The sequence below is a fragment of the Colias eurytheme genome, chromosome 18 (genome assembly GCF_061535395.1).
Source record: "Colias eurytheme isolate Ceu_HAF_F1 chromosome 18, ilColEury1 Martin Lab GWU primary, whole genome shotgun sequence".
Taxonomy (NCBI): domain Eukaryota; kingdom Metazoa; phylum Arthropoda; class Insecta; order Lepidoptera; family Pieridae; genus Colias; species Colias eurytheme.
Genome location: NC_142997.1, coordinates 9,996,437 through 10,015,000, shown reverse-complemented (window position 1 = coordinate 10,015,000; position 18,564 = coordinate 9,996,437). Strand labels below are relative to the sequence as shown.

Genomic DNA, 18,564 nt, shown 5'->3' with positions numbered 1-18,564 from the left:
TTACATATTTGGGTTTGGTATCGATCCAGTAACACCCCCTGCTATTTATTTTTTCAATATTTTCAATGTACAGAATTGACCCTTCTACAGATTTATTATATGTAATAGATATGTAGTTGAAATTTGATTTATTTTGTTTAGAAATTTGTGTCCATATTCTATGGGAAATATTTTAATGCTTCGATGAGGATGCTATAAGAATCAGGTGAAGAAAATCTTGGTATTTATTACTTATTAGCTTATTTTGAAGCTGTTCAATTAAGACCTGACTTGATAAAAATTCTTATAAGTAGGTACCTACGTCGAAAAGCAATTTAATGAAATTAACAAATAAAAATCTAACATTAAATTAAATAGGTTCCCAAAGCCCAACACATAGAATCGGTCCAGCCGTTTTGGAGGAGTATGGTAATTAACATTGTGACACGGGAAAAATATACTTTTTTGAAGTCAAATTAAATACTTGAATAGTTTTGTGTTTAATTACTATAATTTGTCTTTCAATCCCCAGGTAGCGAGAGCCCAACCAGCGCTGTCGGGGCGGAGGCGCCGCGGGAGCTCCCGAACGAGCTCTCAGCGCCCTATGAGGTACCGCAGTTCCCCATCGAACAGATTGAGAAAAAACTGCTTATACAGAGACAACTAAATGTCAAGTAAGTTGATAAATGAGTCAAATAAACCCATGACCAGTGATGTCTGTAAGTGATGTCTAATGCGGGCTCCTTCACAATGGGCAGCGTTGGGCGAGTAGAGGCAAGCACGGTAGCGTAGAACAAATGTCTATGATCGGCCGTCATTGTGGTCATTGTAGATGTTTTTTTTCATTACTGCTGTAATGGCGGTAAACATCGACGATCATTTGTTGGGCCAACGCTCTCGATTGTGAAGAAGGCCATCAAGCCTCGTATGAGTAAGTTGAGCAACAATGTTGACATTGTTGCTCAACTGCTACAACAACATTATGTTGTTGTATTGTAAGTTGCTTATCGGTTGAGAACATTGATACAAGAGTCATCAACTCTGCAACAGAGGTGTTGGTAGTAATTGTTTTTGTCGCTTATCGCGCGAGAATATTTCAACATTGCGGTTATTAATTCTGCATCAATTGGTGTTGCAAGCAACATGACAGCAAATCTGCAACATAATGAATCAACATAGGTGTTGTTTAACATAAATACGTGATGGTGAATCAAAAGTAGCTTTAGTTTCGCGTAAACACCCAGTAAGCTCTAACACGTGCTTATAGTTTGTGACTAATGAACTGATCAATTAATTATTAATTTATTTATAAAACGAAGCTGTTAATATATATTGCCGTTTACATCGTGAATTTCAATTAGTTCAGGGATTAAATACTTAATCTATTTTGTAAAATACCACGTCTTCTCTACCATACAAATGTCTAATTACTTAATCGTTCCAAGAAATATCGTTCCGGAAGACATAGAATTTCACTAGCTTTTACAAGAATAATTAATGCTTTTGCAATAATAATAAGCCGTTTTCTATTTTCCATATCCACTGGTGGTATTTAAATACGGTTCAATAGTAATAACTAGACCAAAGATACCATATAAAGCCTATAAACTTGAACGCGGGGTGTCTGAAAATTAATAGAACGCTACAGCGCGTCACCGCCCGCCCATACGGTAGGTATTAACAAGTAATTGGATCAACCTTGACGCGACAACCCTTACCGTACGCCATTTGTTATTGCATTTCCGAACGCATTGATGTGACCATAGACACGTGCGTGATTCGAAAAAAATTATTGTGTATTTTTTTTCTGTGAGTTCGATTTTGGCGGCAATATTCAAAATTCGAATTTGCGTGGAATTTTAAGTGTTTTGTGAAAAAAATAATTAACATAGGTAACTTGCCTATGAACTGGATGTGATAAAATTTTATTAAATAAATGTGAGTGTAGTATAAAACTGAGTTTTTGTGCGATTTTTCAATGTTTCTTAAAATATTTTAAATTAAAATGTTTGGAAGTAAAGTGGATTGTCAGAGATGGATCAGACATAATCGGTAAGGTACCTACTAAAAATGTATACTTGCTTTATTTTTTTGTTTAAATTTCATTGATATTATTGGCTCATTATAACAATAATAGAAATAGGGATATATAATTTCATAAATATAATTTAATTAGGTACATACCTAGGTGTTTATGTCTACACTCTACTGTTTCAAGATTGTAGAGGGCTGATAAGTGGTTTATTTCCTTTTGGTTAGTTGTTATTTTTTTTATTTTTTCAATGTATTTGTTTATCTTTGTCAAACTTTATCCCGAAAAGCTTATCAGTTCATCCAAGCCATAAACATTTTCATGCTCATTTTCACCCTAATCGGTTCGAAAAAGACAGGAAAAAAAAGTCATTTTTTATCGTTTAAACTTGAAATTTAATCAGATAAGCAAAATCTCTAATAGTCTTGTTTATAAAACATAAGTTTGGAAGACAACTGCAATGGTAAACAAAATTGCGATGTAAATATCGAATCTATAGTACTAATATTATAAAGCTGAAGAGTTTGTTTGTTTGAACGCACTAATCTCAAGAACTACTGGTCCGATTTAAAAAATTCTTTCGGTGTTGGATAGCCCATTTAATGAAGAAGGCTATAGGTTATATATCATCACGCTAAGACCAACAGAAGCGGAACCACGCGGGTGAAACCGCGGAGCGCAGCTAGTAGTATATCAATTAAACATGTAAAATGGCAATTAAAAGGCGATTAGTCTATATCAACATACATACAAAGCCATTATATCACATCTATTTGAACAGATAATGATTAATGAGCACTTGTTTTGCAAAACATTGGCCGAGTTATTTTCAATACTGCAAACATTTCTGTACTTAGTTACTAAATTGTGTTCCTGAAAAATAAGTTTAATTAAAAAGGAGAATTTCAAGAATAAATATTTAATTTAGATATTAGATTATTAATTACTAGCGACCCGCCCCGGCTTCGCACGGGTGCAATGCTGATACTAAATACACTACAGAAAAATTGTGAACGTTGTATAGGTATAAAAATATAGCGGCCCGCTCCGGCATCGCAATTCGCAATTCGCACGGGTATAAAATACATAGCCGGGCGGCCGCAAACGCTACGTCCCGCAATTTTTAAATCTGTAATATCTTCGAAAATATTCACTTAAATCATACGGTGTAAAGGGCCATATGTGGGCCATATAGATCTATATTAAATGAACAATGTATCCATGGTATTTAATTGCTTAAGGATTAATGCTGTATTGGTTAAAATCGCTTCGAAAATTAGCCATTATTTGTCGTAAAAAGTAAATGACAAAAAAAAGTTATTGTGGGTTATCCATAAGAGATAGACATATACCATCGCGGACTTTTCTGTAGACCTTTTCAATGTGTATAATACTTAGTACATTATTTTGATAAAACTCGTAGGGTTCAGCCTGCGTTTGCAATGTAAGTGGAATAAATGTAATTTTTTACGACATCACATTAGAAACCTCAAAAATAACAGTACTTCTCCACTACTTAATGGATCTTATTATACATATAAACCTTCCTCTTGAATCACTCTATCTATTAAAAAAAACCGCATCAAAATCCGTTGCGTAGTTTCAAAGATTTAAGCGTACAAAGGGACATAGGGACATAGGGACAGGGAAAGCGACTTTGTTTTATACTATGTAGTGATAGATAACATTTAGGGTTATTTTTTATGCGTCACACTAGTTCACCAAAATTGAAAACAATATATTTTCGGCGCAGTAAATAAACTTATAATAATCTAATAGCTAATTGAAAAGTAATAAAGAACTACCAGCATTAATAATTCTTGTAACACAGCCCATGTATTTGTCAAGCAAAATAATTGATAGCAACAGTTGTTCCTTTGGCAGTCGGGATCAATGCAAAGGGTATATAAAGAGAAAGGTTAAGTAACTTGTCACCCATAATTAAGATGTTGATCTTTTATTTGAGAATTTATGTCTCTATTCTCTACAACAGCTCTACGTAACAATATCTTAACAATTTTGCAGTATGTAGAGTATGCGTAGAACTAATTAAATTCTACAATAGGTACGTAGGTATGCTATTCGCGTATAGTTTATACTGGATTGTCTTTGCGATTCTATACCTATCTTAAAACAGCCAAAATGCGTTATTATCTCCTTATATAGGTTACGTATTTTTGATTCTATAATTGAGGATATGTACTTTACATATTGGCAGCACACATGGGTATAAATAATTATACTTAATGTATTTTTTGATTTCTATAATTATTATTGGGGATATGTACTTAACATAGTTCTAGCGTAGGTACTACATATTAGAAACTTTACTTTTTCATCTTTAACTGTTTTCGGTTTTTACTTTACAGAAACTGCAATAAAATATAAAAATAAAACAACACTTTAAATTTATCACGTTTTTATTTCCTGCTATATATTTAAAAAAATCATGATGTTCCTCCATTATAAAATGAAAACTGTTTATCACAGGGCAGCAGAATGCGGACAGTCCGCGCGTTCGTTCGCAGGCAGCGAAGCGGGGGGTGCCGCTGCCGTCTTCGAAGAGGCGGCGCGGCTCCGGGACGATGACGATATGGATGTTATCCTGCCGCACTTCCAGCGTGTTGCTATTAGCGGGGAGGATACTTCTGGGGTGAGATACATACATAAATACATATATGTACATACACATAATATACACGTGAGTGAGCTAGCACAAACATAAATGGACACACACAAACACATTGGCAAGCACGCATGGATTCGCACGTGCATAGTAAACACGCATGCACACACTGATAAACAAACACTCTAGAGTCTAGACTCTAGCCCATACACATACTCGTGCACACAAGTACGCACACGAACGCGCGTTTGCATATGCACATGCACACACGTTCGCACGCTTTAACGGGCTACACCCACACGTGCAAATAGCAGCGCGTGTGTGCATTTATCCCAATTTATGCACATCGTAGAATTGGCAGACAAACATTAACAAATTAATTGCAAATTAACTAGATGATACTTTTACATAAACAATCTCAAAAGTAAACAAATATTATTTTACTCATAAGGGTTGACATCAGTTGTGATTTTAGCTCTAAATTATTATTGCTGATAAAAAATTTCTTAATATGTACTGATGATTTTGCAAGACGTATCGGCTTTGTCTCCAGATTAGTAATTTAATGATAATATCCTCACAATAACTAATAACGAAATAAAATAAGAGTTTGAAGTGAATGTCAACATAACTTCCAGCATAGATAAAAAGAATATTCTGGCGGAAATATACAAAAATAGACTACAGAATAGGTATATTCCAACGGGAAACTATTCTACGCATTTCGTTTTGTGGACAATACAGACGGGTGTTTGAATAGCGGATGTTATGAATAGGAAGATTAAATTGCGCTATAGAAATATAGTTGTGGTATACTAAATCAAATTTGCATAACGGAGTATAAGTATTTGAGTCGTATTTATCCTGTGATTTGAATGTTATCGAAATATTATGTTAAGGGAAATCCGGAATATTTAGTTATTGGATTACTTAAAATTTTAGCTAAAATATTGCTCTTAATAACATCAATTATTATCTATTGTGTAAAGTCTCATCAAAATCAGTTTTTTTTTTTTATCGCTTAAGCAGGCACACGAGCTGGCGGGTCACCTGATGGAAAGTGATGCCCGCCGCCCATAAGCATTCGCGATGTTAGGGCCACCGCGAATGTGTTGCCGGCCTTTGAGGTACAAATATGCCCTTTTCTTGAAGGTCTCCGTGTCGAATCCGTTTGGGAACACTGAGGATGGCAAATCGTACACTGAGGATGGCAAACAGTGTAGCCATTTCACAGATTTCCCGGAAAAAATCAAACAAGAGAACACAGAACTTCTCTTCTTCTTCAAACTATTTCAATTCTCAGTCATACAAATAAAGATAACAAGATGAATGTCTTATCAATCAGGTCCCACTAGAGGATCTCCAACAAGCATCCTCTTACCTGGTACAAGCGCTAGAGATCCGTAAGCGTTACATGGAGATGTCCAGCCAGAGCTTCTGCAGCATCACGGCGCGGTTCCTGCGCTCCATCGACCCGGACGGCGCTGCCAACCACACGCCAAGTGTCAAGGTGCCGCAGCGGCATATAGCTGGTGAGTATACTTGGCGACTAGACTAGGAAATAATTTGGAGAGCTTCAGGTGAACAATATTGTAGAAAATTCCCAGGACTCAGTGAAAAGTGGCCACTTCACCTCGATTTACAAAGGCCTATTTTTCCTTTTGTATTTTGTCCTAAACAAGGATATTTAAAGGGACTTACATTGTTTCTAACTGTAATATTAACAAATCTTAATGATTCGTTAATCAATGTAGCTTCTTATTCCGTTTTGCTTATAATTTTTTTATTATTTAAATCTCTACTGGACCACAGATTAGATATTAGACTGTAGTCTTCCCCAAAAAAAATCAGTTACTTTAGCAACTTTTCAATTTCTTTTCGCTATAAATTTACCAGGCATTTATCTTTTGATAATATTTATAAAACCAGCCATAAGTAAAGCTTACACACTAGCTATTTTTCAACCATGCACATTTCACACAGACCATATAGTACACCCACCCTTCAAGATCGGCCGGGACCCCTGGGAGTGTCCCATGCCCGAACCAAAGGGCTACCACATCAAACCACACGAAGGCGTGTACAACCTGTACCGGGACGAAGCGTGTACGGACCGGGTACCGTACGAGTACATCACGTTATCACAGTACATACAGGACAAGAATACCATGTGTACCATGATCGCTGATGGACCACTGTGAGTATATTACTTATCTTCTTTTTATAAAAATAAGTCGGGTTTTCCTTCCTGACGCTATAACTCCAGAACTCACGAACCGATTTCCACGGTTTTGCATTCGTTGGAAAGGTCTCGGGCTCCGTGAGGTTTGTAACAAAGAAAATTCGGAAAAAATTTCAACAGAAAAGCGGGAAAAAATTAAATGTGGTGGCGAAACGGAGTTCGCTGGGTTTGCTAGTTGGCTATATTTCTGTAAAATTCCATCCCCTATTTAGCAGCTTTCAGTTCGTTTTTGTTGTACATGTGCAATGTGCATGTATCTTAATCCATTCAATGATCTTTTACTGCAACTTCCTTCCTTAACCTTAACTTTCCAACTTTGCCATTGTTCAGCTGAGTTTCATTTGCAACCGCCACTTTTCTTTTATCCTTTGTAAACTTATGCTTTAGCCTTTATTCCAAATTATCAAGTTTCAAGTTTAATCGAGTTTTGCTTGCATTTCTAAACAAGCAGACTAACAGAATACAATCTAAAACATTAAAGTATTACATTATTTGACTCCCTCCCATACTTTTTAAATAAAAGTCAATAAATACCCAATTTGTGTACAGGAAATCCTTCTGCTACCGTCGTCTGAGCTACCTCTCATCCAAGTTCCAGTTACACGTGCTTCTCAATGAGTTGAGAGAATTGGCTTCACAGAAGGCAGTACCACATCGTGACTTTTATAATATACGGTGAGAATTTATTTCCTCTACCTTTTAGAAGAAAATCGTTTTTATTTCTTCTGTAGGCTGGCAATTAAAATAAATAAATCAATTTGGTACTTTTCTATTGATTATAAGAATAATATGATTAACGTTTTGATACATTAAAAAGTTCTTCCATTTCGATATAGGCTCCACACAAGATTGATAAAGCAGTAACCTGAATGATGTTCTTGTGAAAATTGTTATTCGGAATTGACTGATCTTATACAGGAACATGATTCCACTTGGAGTAAAAGTTGGATCCCACTTGGAGTAAAAGTTTGATCCACTTGGAGTAAAAGTTGAAAGTTTATTGAATTTCCTATTTGGTTTTTTTATTAATTCTTAATTGTATCTGTACAGGAAAGTTGACACTCACATTCACGCAGCATCATGCATGAACCAGAAGCATTTACTGCGTTTTATCAAGAAAACGTTGAAGAATCACGCTGATGAAGTAAGGAAATGATGTCTTGACCTTGTGTATAATTTAATCATTTTTATGGTATTATTTCTACAAAAGTGTGTACTGATTTATGAATATTCAACTGACTTCAAATGAAGTGAGAGGTTCTGTCCTGTTCTGTTTTTTTTTCTCAATTGGACTGTATTTTTTTCTTATTTATTGGAAATTTGTTACCTCAGTCCTTTCGACTGGGTGAACCGATTTTAATTTTTTTTTTAATTGAAAGTTGATGCCTGAATGTGACCCGAATTTGGTTTACTTCTGAATTTGTAGGCGGATTTTATTTATTTTTTTTTATTAAAGAAGAACTATTTACATATATTATGTTCTTACAGGTGGTAACACTACACAAGGGAACTCCAATGACGCTAAAAGCAGTGTTCCAGTCAATGAACCTCAGTACTTATGATCTTACCGTAGACATGCTGGATGTACATGCGGTGAGTTAGTTTCTATAACTTAATATTGTAAAGAGAATTTGTCCGTTTGTTTCTATGCATTAATAGGGTCAAATTGTACATTTATTTTAAGTTACCTAGTGTTTCTGTTAATGTTGTTTTTGTGTGCATTGTACAATAAAGTGTTTTCTATTCTATTCTATTCTATTCTATCTAACAAAAATAATGCATTATATGTAATTTGAATAGGGTCAGAATCATACATCTGTAAATAAAAAGGAATGTTTGTCTCTACATGCATGCATTTGGTCATCTTTATTCATTCTAATTTTATTTATTTCTTGGTAATTTTCAGTAAAGTTTTGCGCATGATCGCAAAAAGACATAAGTTGGTACGCCAAATTTCAGAGTGTACTGCAGGTTAAGCCTGGGTGCACATAATTGTTAACATTTGTAGCCAATTTAATTAACTTATTTCACTTAACCAGGACCGAAACACATTCCACCGCTTCGACAAGTTCAACGCCAAGTACAACCCCATCGGTGAGAGCAGACTGCGTGAGGTTTTCCTCAAGACAGATAATTATATGAACGGGAAGTACTTCGCTAGGATTATTAAGGTATGTATTTTTTGGGATTTGCTTATTAAGAATTAGCTCTATAGTTATAGTAAGGTGTAGGTTCGAATCCTGAAAGGAACTCTGTAATTTTTTCCTTTGGCAAACCCTTTATGACAGGGTGTCATTCATGAAAATTTTTAGCTTGTTGGAAATTGTTTTTTTTTTTCAAACATATTAAATACTAGCTGCGCTTCGCGGTTTCACCCGCATTGCTCCGCTCCTGTTCTTAGCCTTCCTCGATAAATGGTCTATCTAACACCGAAATAATTTTTCAAATCTGACCAGAAGTTCCTGAGATTAGCGCGTTCAAACAACAAACTCTTCAGCTTTATAATATTAGTATAGATTTAAAACTAAATGTGTTATTACAGGAAGTAGCATCAGATCTAGAGGAGAGCAAGTACCAAAACGCTGAATTACGTTTGTCAATCTACGGCAAGAGCCCCAGCGAGTGGGCCAAGTTGGCCAAGTGGGCCATCCAGTACGACGTGTACTCGAACAACGTGCGCTGGCTCATACAGATCCCGCGCTTGTAGTGAGTAGATATTTTATTAAACCTACTAGCTTTCCGCCCGCGGCTTCGCCCGCGTTTTCAAAGAAAAATCGCATAGTTCCCGTTCCCGTGGGACTTTCGGGATAAAACCTATCTATGTGTTAATCTAAGTTACCCTCTATATGTGTGCTAAATTTCATTGTTATCGGTTCAGTAGTATTTGCGTGAAAGAGTCACATCCAAACTTTCGCATTTATAATATAGGTTTTAAAGTTCCTTTAGACGTGGTTTTGAATATTTATCGTCATCATCATAATCATCATCAAGACTAACACTAACATCACCCGAATCCCAAGGAGGCCAAAAAATAAAAAAAAGAACGTGTGTGCCCAGCACACGTGTCAGAAGTGAAACTTCGTTGGCAAAATTCAAATATACACAAAATAGTCGCTTTACTCCATAACGTGTCGGTATTGCTATGACGACCTTGAAATTTTACTCTCAACGCGCCTAAAGAAGTCACTTTAAAAACTTTAATTCTACTACTAATGTTATTAATTATTCTCTCTTCACAGTGACATCTTCAAGTCGAACAAGATAATGAATAACTTCCAAGAGTTCCTCAGCAACATCTTCCAGCCGCTGTTCGAGGTCACCAACGATCCGAACAGCAATCTGGAGTTGCACAAATTCCTTACTGTAAGTGTTTAAGGGTATTTTTAATTTATCTTTAGTGAAAAAAAGTTTTAGAAATGTGAAAAATTTACAAATGTGAAAGGAGTATGTGTTTATGAAAGGGAATTTCTAACATTAAATTTTATATGTGCGTAATAATTTATATGGAGTGAAAATTAAAAAATGATAATAATAGACACAAATTTACAAATACAGAAATTGGACCTCGTAGTTTATAAAAACCTGTGTCAGGAGGACTCTTAGCCCTAGGCTCTTCCTAAACTAAAGCTATAGAACTACTTTATCAAAAAGCTAATAGAAGTGTATCATGCACGCACATGCACGCATTTAGCGTGTATTCGAGGAAGAGGAAGCATACGTGTGTGTGTTTGATTCAGTATGTGAGTGTGAGTACCTCTTGTGTGTGTAACTCTTACCTAAGTTTCACGTGTGTGCACAGCACGTAGTGGGCTTCGATAGCGTGAACGACGAGTCGATGCTGTGATGTTTTGTATCTATAAAGTGTGAGACGATGTATAGAGTGTATGTTTCATCAGTTTAGTTGTATGTATGTGCGTGGTTTTTTTTATAATAGAGAAAAAGATATGCGGCCTGGTACGTCGGTTTCGAGCATGGTCTCATGGTCCATACCGACTAAAACAACCCTCTTTCTCCCATCCATATCCCCGTGGGATTGCCGTTAGGCTTTACTTCTCGGGGGACGTATAGCATTACTGCTTTTCCTCTTATTTCATTCTATTTCGGCATAGCTTTTCTCTTCTGTTCCTTTCGACGTAGGTCTGTTTTATCTGTTTAGTTGTGTGTGTGTGTGTGTTTGTGATTTATATGATTGATGATGATTCTCTAACACTTTATCACACATGACACAGCACGTGGTGGGGTTCGACAGCGTGGACGACGAGTCGAAGCCGGAGAACCCGATGTTAGACGCGGAGGTGCGGCCCCCGGCGCGATGGGACGACGACGAGAACCCGCCCTATGCGTACTATCTGTACTATATGTACTCGAATATCACCGTGTTGAATCATTTCCGCAAGTATGTGTTGTTTTTTTAAAGATTTATATTTATTTTTTTGCTAAGAAAAGATATCTAATTGCACTTTGTATAATTATAATTAGAATGTGTGCCGGCTAATATTATGTTTGTAATCAAACTACTCGAATCTAACTTTTATAGAAACGATATATGAAATATATTTCATACCACTTCGGATAAGGGTGTCCAGTACACCCTTATCCGGGTATAATTAATTTTGTAACTAGGAGAAATCTGGAAGAGATCGCTACCTAGCAATAAGGCCGCCGTTTGTACCTGTCTTTCTCTATTTTTGTTTTTTCTGTATTTCTATTTCTCATGTGTCTGCAATAAAGTGTTAAACTAATAATTAATGGTTTGGTCATTTTTCAGAGAGCAAGGTCTTAACACATTCGTGTTACGCCCGCATTGTGGCGAGGCGGGTCCCGTACAGCATTTAGTATGTGGCTTCATGCTCGCTGAGAACATTTCCCACGGCCTATTGCTTAGAAAGGTGAGAATTCAAAGTTTGTTTATATCTGTTTAGAGAATTTTATTTTTATTTTTTTCAAAGGATAAAAATAGCAAATCCCGCATCGTGATCGAATTTTCTATAGTTTAATAAATATATAATTATAAAGCTGTAAAACTAAAATATCAAATTCAAAGTTTGTTTTTGTTTTTGAAGTTAAAACTTCTTTAGCGGCGTTGAGCACTTTTTCTGTAATGGGTATAAAATCTTAATCGAAAAAGCGTAAGACGGATGGATATCAAACATGCTGAACGTTAATAATCAAGTTTTCACTTCTGCCGGCACTCCCCCTCTCGGTCTTTTTTTTAATGAATATAGGTGTGTTTCATGTAAGTGAATGAATGAAAGTTAGCAGTGGAAAGTGTTGCCTTATTGAAATTTTATAATCCTGTTAGTATTGTATGGGCTGCTTATGTGATATGATACTATGATTTGATTTATGATAATTGATAGTTTATGATGATATTATAGCGCATACACGCTTTACACGAGCCCCGAAAACAGACTGACTCGTTTAATATGTTCATTTTAACGTAATGATATAGGATCGTGTAAAGCGCTGACTCAGGTACGGCTAGCCCGTACAAGTAAATTCAAATTCAAATTACATTTATTTATTTGCAAGAATGTAGTTACAAATTTTAGATGTTTTGATTACAATATTATGTGGCTAATACATTCTACCCATTGATTGGGTGTGCAAATATTAAAAAAGAAAGTTGATTAGTTAAATTATTTAAATGTACACACAATTCAATTTTCACAATTACGCGAATGCACTACGATTTACACGATTATATCACACACTTATCACACACAATTCAGTTTACATCAATATTTGTTTACTCTTTCCCCAGGTCCCCGTACTCCAGTACCTATACTACCTAGCACAGATCTACATAGCAATGTCGCCGCTCAGCAACAACTCGCTGTTCCTGAACTACCACCGCAACCCGCTGCCGGAGTTCCTCGCGAGAGGACTGTGCATCACGCTCAGTACTGATGACCCCCTGCAGTTCCACTTTACCAAGGTTTTTGTTGTTTTTATCTTAAAACTAGATGTTGGTCGCGGCCAACAACTTAACTTTTACTTACCTTACTTACCAACAACTTTTACTTACTTACTTACCAACAACTTTTACTTTGCGTGAAATAAAAATACAAAGTATACGGATATTTATACGGAGTAATACGGAGTACAAACTTTTGTCACCTATTTTATTCCATTGAGGGTAGAATTAACCAAAACTCATTCTTGGCGGATGCCTACATCGAATTAGCTGAAAATCGGGCTGAAGTTTGGCATAAAAAAGATACAATCAAAATTTCAATTCCAATCGGTCTAATATCTTTGTTATGCGTTGATAAATCAGTCAATCACCTTTTCATTTTAAGATTTTATCACTATCGTGTGACATAGCTAAACTATATGTATACAAATCTTAAACATATTACCTACCTTATTCGTTCTTCTGTCAATAACACTATGACTAATTTCAGCCACTATTTTAACGTTCTCTGCATCAGTACTAATTTTAATTACTTGTTCATTTCACAGGAACCTCTGATGGAGGAATACAGCATTGCAGCTCAAGTGTGGAAGCTGAGCTCATGTGACATGTGCGAATTGGCTCGCAACTCTGTGCTCATGTCTGGTTTCCCTCATGAGGTATATTCTATGGCTATTTATTATAAATTACCTCTTTGAAGTATGTATTTAATTTTTAAATGTACTATAAATATAAATAAAATAAAATTGTACCGCTTTCTGATACTGTCTAATGATAATTTTTTTAGGTGAATTTTCATTCACTCTTTTGTTATGTTAACTGACAGAAATTCTAAAAGGACAATATCAAGAAGCTATGTAATCGTCAATGTAATAATCCATAATATAGTTTTAAATAAATAATTTCTCACATATTAATCTATTCTTCTAGATGAAACAGTACTGGTTAGGTCCAAACTACACGAAGGAGGGCGTTGCCGGAAATGACATCACGCGCACAAACGTACCGGATATCCGCGTGTCCTTCCGCTACGAGACCATACTTGACGAACTTACCAATATATTCAAGGTAAGTTATCATTTATATGATGAACACAAAAACTTAGATATTGAGAAAAACAACATAATATGACTTTGCATATGGATTTCACCAAATACATTTAGATGATACAATTTGAATACTGGTAATAATTTATAAGTTAAACTTATTTTACACTTCTCTTTAATACTTTTTTCAACATATCAAATTCAGTGATTTACTTAAATTTCGTTAATTTTTAACTAAAATAACACATAACTTGTTAGCATTTCTGTACATTCCAAACATGGATGATATTCTATTTGTGTTGTTTTTGCAAATGTATGTTGTGTTTGTAACCCTTGTATATTTTCTGTTTTGTTTGTGGCTGTTGTTTTATTTACCCAAAGTTTCCCCACTTCAATACAATATTAAACCTCGTCTTCGCCTGTAACATTGCCTTGAAATATCACATACAATTTCAGGAAGGAATGTCGACCAGTCATTAGACCACATGCAGTACTGTGGATACAACGTGCTAAAATATAAAATTATATATAAATAATAATCGTGCTATATGTATTGTTGCTTGGGTAACGTTGCCCCAATATGTATCGAGTAAGATTTCCCCCAATGTGATAATTAGGTGAGGCTATACAGTGTATTTAATCGAATGGATTGCATTAACTTTTGTCACTTTCAACCTTTTAATCGGTAACATTTTTTATGGTTGTTTATTTGTTTTTTTTATACTTTTCGATCGATAGCGTGTAAGACTAATATTTTTTTTTTATTATAAGTAAAATCATGATTTTTCTACATTATACTTTTGGCGATAATTTTAATAGTTATTACGTTATTATGAGTAATTATTGCACATGTAGTTTTTATATTCCTCCGTTTTTACACTTAAAGACTTCCTGTTATTAACAAAGTGCCTCCAAAGACGAATAATTTAGTAATAAGGATCCAATCATCAAATAGAGATTTACCTTGGTCTTTTATACAGGGTGACTGGTAAGACGTCAGACGCATTTTGACAGGAGCTTCTTCTCATGGAACTGAACAACTTTTGTTCTACAACTTTGCTGAATTCGTAGAAAAAAATTTGGACTTAGTATGGAAATCGGTCAGCTGATTAGCGAAGTGTCCTTACAAAGTCCAATTTTTTTTTTTACGAATTCAGCAAAGTTGTAGAACAAAAGTTGTTCAGTTTCATGAATAGAAGCTCCTGTCTAAATTCGTCTGACGTCTTACCTTTCACCTGGTATATCAAAAGTGTAACATTTGTATGTAGTGTAGTTTTACAGTAATAGGCTCAAGAAATTATTTATAATCAATTTAATATTTTTTCAAAACGTCTGTATCGATAATAAATGATCCCTTTAATGTTAATAAAAGTTAGTGTTTTTGTTGTTATTTGCTTGGGATGATGTTGCATTAAAACACCGGGAATACATAATTCTAATGATTAGGCTTTTTGTCATGTTTTTTAAATAGAAAAAAAAATTGGACACCTCAATATTCTCAAAAAGTGAGATATTTCGAAGCTTGATTAAAACCGTAACCTAATCAACAAATACAGTTAATTTTGTATTCCCGGTACACTTGGTGTGAAAAGTGTTTTGCAATTGTTTACCATTAATTTTTAAAACATGTACATAATTTACATCCATGATCTGTTCTTCAAAATAATCACAAAATATGAACTACACAACGAACTTAATCATTTCATGATATTACAATCAAAAAATATTTTACGTTGTGTGAAAGAGATGCACGGTATTCTTGTATAGCTCTATCACTTTCTTACAACGTTAAAAATCTACAAATGGTAACTAGAATTTCTCTTTTGCATTTTAATTTAAATATGTTCCACATGTACTTATTCTCTCCTTGCAATGTATAAACGATTTGCTATAGATTATACAATTTATATTATATGAAAGTGAATGTTATCATGTTGTTGGAAATAAAGCTGCTCATACGGAAACACATTTATTATTTAAATATCATCATCATAAGACCTCTTGGAAATTGTTTACTTAATTTACTGACAAAATATTTAACTATTTGAGAAATATGTTTTTCTTTATCAAGTAAAAAATTTAAATATATATTATAAAGCTGAAGAGTTTGTTTGTTTGTTTGAACGCGCTTATCTCGGGAACTACTGGTCCGATTTAAAAAATTCTTTCGGTGTTAGAAAGCTCATTTATCGAGGAAGGTTATAGGCTATATATCATCACGCTACGACCAACAAGAGCGGAGCCACGGGGGTGAAACCGCGGGGAGCAGCTAGTTTAAATATAAAAAGGGCATAGAAAGGTAATTTAATAGTAGTCTTCACAAGTATTAGGTAACTAGAGAGATAGATAATAAAGTTGATACAAAATTTTTAAGCCTACAGGGTAAAACTTGCTTATTTGAGTAATAACATATATTTTTTTGTGCTGTAGATAAAGAGGAGTGGGACGCCCATCCCATATTAAGGTACACGTCGAGATGTGTGTCTAAATAATAAAAATCATTGCTTGACCACCTTAAAATACTAAAAACATGTCTAATTGATTATATTAATATAAAAAGACGATTGATGTACCTTCATTAAATTTAATATTATTTTGACACACTTGTGTTGACGAATGTACGTTGCATGGATTTTTGTGTGTCAGTAATAATGCTCATAACATAAGCAATGATGTTCTTATCATTTTGATCTTCACTTATTAATGACACTACAGCATTTTGCCCTATACCATTAAAATTGAAGGTAAAATAAAACAAAATTGAACCCATCCCTCTGGCAAATTTCCTATCAGGCATTCTTGCGTCATCTTTTCAATAACCTATAGCTATAAGATAATTTCTTACTTTTCCAAAGGCTGAGGTCATCTAAGTTGCGTAAGTACAGTCATGATCAAAAGTGTATTCATTATTTTATTAAATAATAAAAATAATGAATACACTTTACACTTTACGATGAATTAAGATGTGGGTGCTTTTGTTTGTCTGTGTTAACAATTAATTTTGTCTTAATTATTATTTATATGGGTTAAGATTTGTTAGCAAATGTATAGGTATAACTACAATTATAATACGAAATGAAAACATCATACAAATTCTTGTGATGTTCACGTATTGTCACGTTCAACTAAACTAATTTGTATCATTAATCTCTATAAAATATCATAATATTAATTGAATTTTATAAATCTAGGTTCATTAAAAAAATTTCTTTCTATATTATTCAGATTTAGTAGTTTTGCCGTACTAACTCATTATGAAACTACTATATTTATTATTAATTCATATCGTGCGAATGTTACAGGCACGCCAATCCTTCAGGCTGCTGCGGAACGACGCCAAATCCCCCACTCCTCCCCCTCCTAACGTCAATGCACCAATTGTTAGTCTCAAACGACCCTCTCTCGTGTGAAATTATGCATTTCCACGCTAGAATTAAATAAATAAATAAATGTCAATACACTTTTGTATGCGAGTGTTTTTTTGAAAATACATATTTTTTATTTTTTTATAATTTGTGTATTAATACGTATACTATAAGCTTTTTATTGTAAGAAATGTGTTAAAGCTTTAGGTTAAGTACTTCTTTTCATAAATAAAGATTTTATCGAAGAATGTCTTTTTATTTCATCCCAAATTTCCTAATCAGTAAATACTGATCTCAACTGATCTCGTAGGTAGGGTCTTTAGTGCTATAGCGTATAGACTATTCATAAATAACACCTTACACATAATGTATCACGAAAATTGCAAACAAAATTTTATTTTCCTCCAGTTAACCGATTTCAATAATTTCGGCAAAAGAATTTAAAGTAGATGAAATAAACACCCTGTAGCTTACTATTTTAATTGTAAATAAGGACCATATATTTCGCATATATGTATATACATATAAAACCTAACCTGTACTTAAAGATTGGTATTGATGTGACAATTGCATAGTAGTCATAAAATCCTTCACTCAACTCTCAATCTCAAATCTTAAAAATTCAGTAAAATGTAGGTACTCAAAATAAAATTTATACGTACATAGTGTACAAAACTATTTATACACATCATGTTTCGCAAATAAAACTAAAGATGTTTGGTACAAAGCAGGATTGTAAAAAATGGAATAAGTCGAGATCGTAAGTATTCGAAACGCATCCGCAAATCTTTTACCACCTTACTTTTCTCTATTCACGACTATACCTTGACCGCAGTGGCTGTACCGCGTCTTGGGTCAAGGGCGGATCCAGCCTTAGTGCCAGGGGGGGGTCACATAGACGTGGGCAATTTTTAAAAGCTATATTTTGGTAATTTAATTGATACGTAGATTTAAAAAAAAATGGTCAAGTGCGAGTCGGATTCGCGAACCAAGAGTTCCGTACAAACATTTTTATATGTTTTAATATTAAATGTATGCTTTTTGCAATTTTTCCTTTATCTGTGCTATAAGACGTAAGTTTCTATTAAATAAAGATTAAATATCAAGATTCTGAGTTCACGGGAAGTACCCTGTAGGTTTTGATTCCTGGCAACACTTGCGAATGTTGATAAGCATGAAATGTATGTTTTAGCAATTTTTCCTCCATCTGTGCTGACACAAGTAGCACAATACCTATAGACTTTGATTCCCTTGCGATAATGTCGATATTTGCGATAATTTACAGCATAAACGGCTGTATCTTTTGATTGCGTTGGCTTATACGTTTGATTTTTTTCACAGCTTTAAGGAACCGTAG

The 18,564-nt window shown here is 34.5% G+C and overlaps 1 protein-coding gene across 12 annotated transcripts in view; it reads left to right on the top strand.

Moving 5' to 3' along the window:
* LOC149900895 (AMP deaminase 2-like) overlaps positions 1 to 17,326 on the top strand; it is a 40,853-nt gene extending 23,527 nt beyond the window's left edge. For 10 of the 12 annotated variants that reach the window (XM_090112074.1, XM_090112083.1, XM_090112076.1 and 7 more), the window contains 16 exons: positions 512 to 653; positions 4,502 to 4,664; positions 5,983 to 6,169; positions 6,621 to 6,834; positions 7,429 to 7,554; positions 7,930 to 8,023; positions 8,368 to 8,472; positions 8,919 to 9,050; positions 9,422 to 9,585; positions 10,119 to 10,242; positions 11,109 to 11,275; positions 11,648 to 11,768; positions 12,644 to 12,817; positions 13,345 to 13,455; positions 13,727 to 13,864; positions 17,145 to 17,326. In XM_090112074.1, the coding sequence (XP_089968200.1) occupies positions 512 to 653; positions 4,502 to 4,664; positions 5,983 to 6,169; positions 6,621 to 6,834; positions 7,429 to 7,554; positions 7,930 to 8,023; positions 8,368 to 8,472; positions 8,919 to 9,050; positions 9,422 to 9,585; positions 10,119 to 10,242; positions 11,109 to 11,275; positions 11,648 to 11,768; positions 12,644 to 12,817; positions 13,345 to 13,455; positions 13,727 to 13,864; positions 17,145 to 17,252 (2,270 nt within the window). In that variant the 3' untranslated portion in view covers positions 17,253 to 17,326. Of the gene's footprint in view, positions 1 to 511; positions 654 to 4,501; positions 4,665 to 5,982; positions 6,170 to 6,620; positions 6,835 to 7,428; positions 7,555 to 7,929; positions 8,024 to 8,367; positions 8,473 to 8,918; positions 9,051 to 9,421; positions 9,586 to 10,118; positions 10,243 to 11,108; positions 11,276 to 11,647; positions 11,769 to 12,643; positions 12,818 to 13,344; positions 13,456 to 13,726; positions 13,865 to 14,298; positions 15,807 to 16,272; positions 16,307 to 17,144 lie in introns of those variants that run through there. The other 2 variants (XM_090112084.1, XM_090112085.1) reach the window with 2 other exon arrangements.
* Positions 17,327 to 18,564: the final 1,238 nt, after the last annotated feature.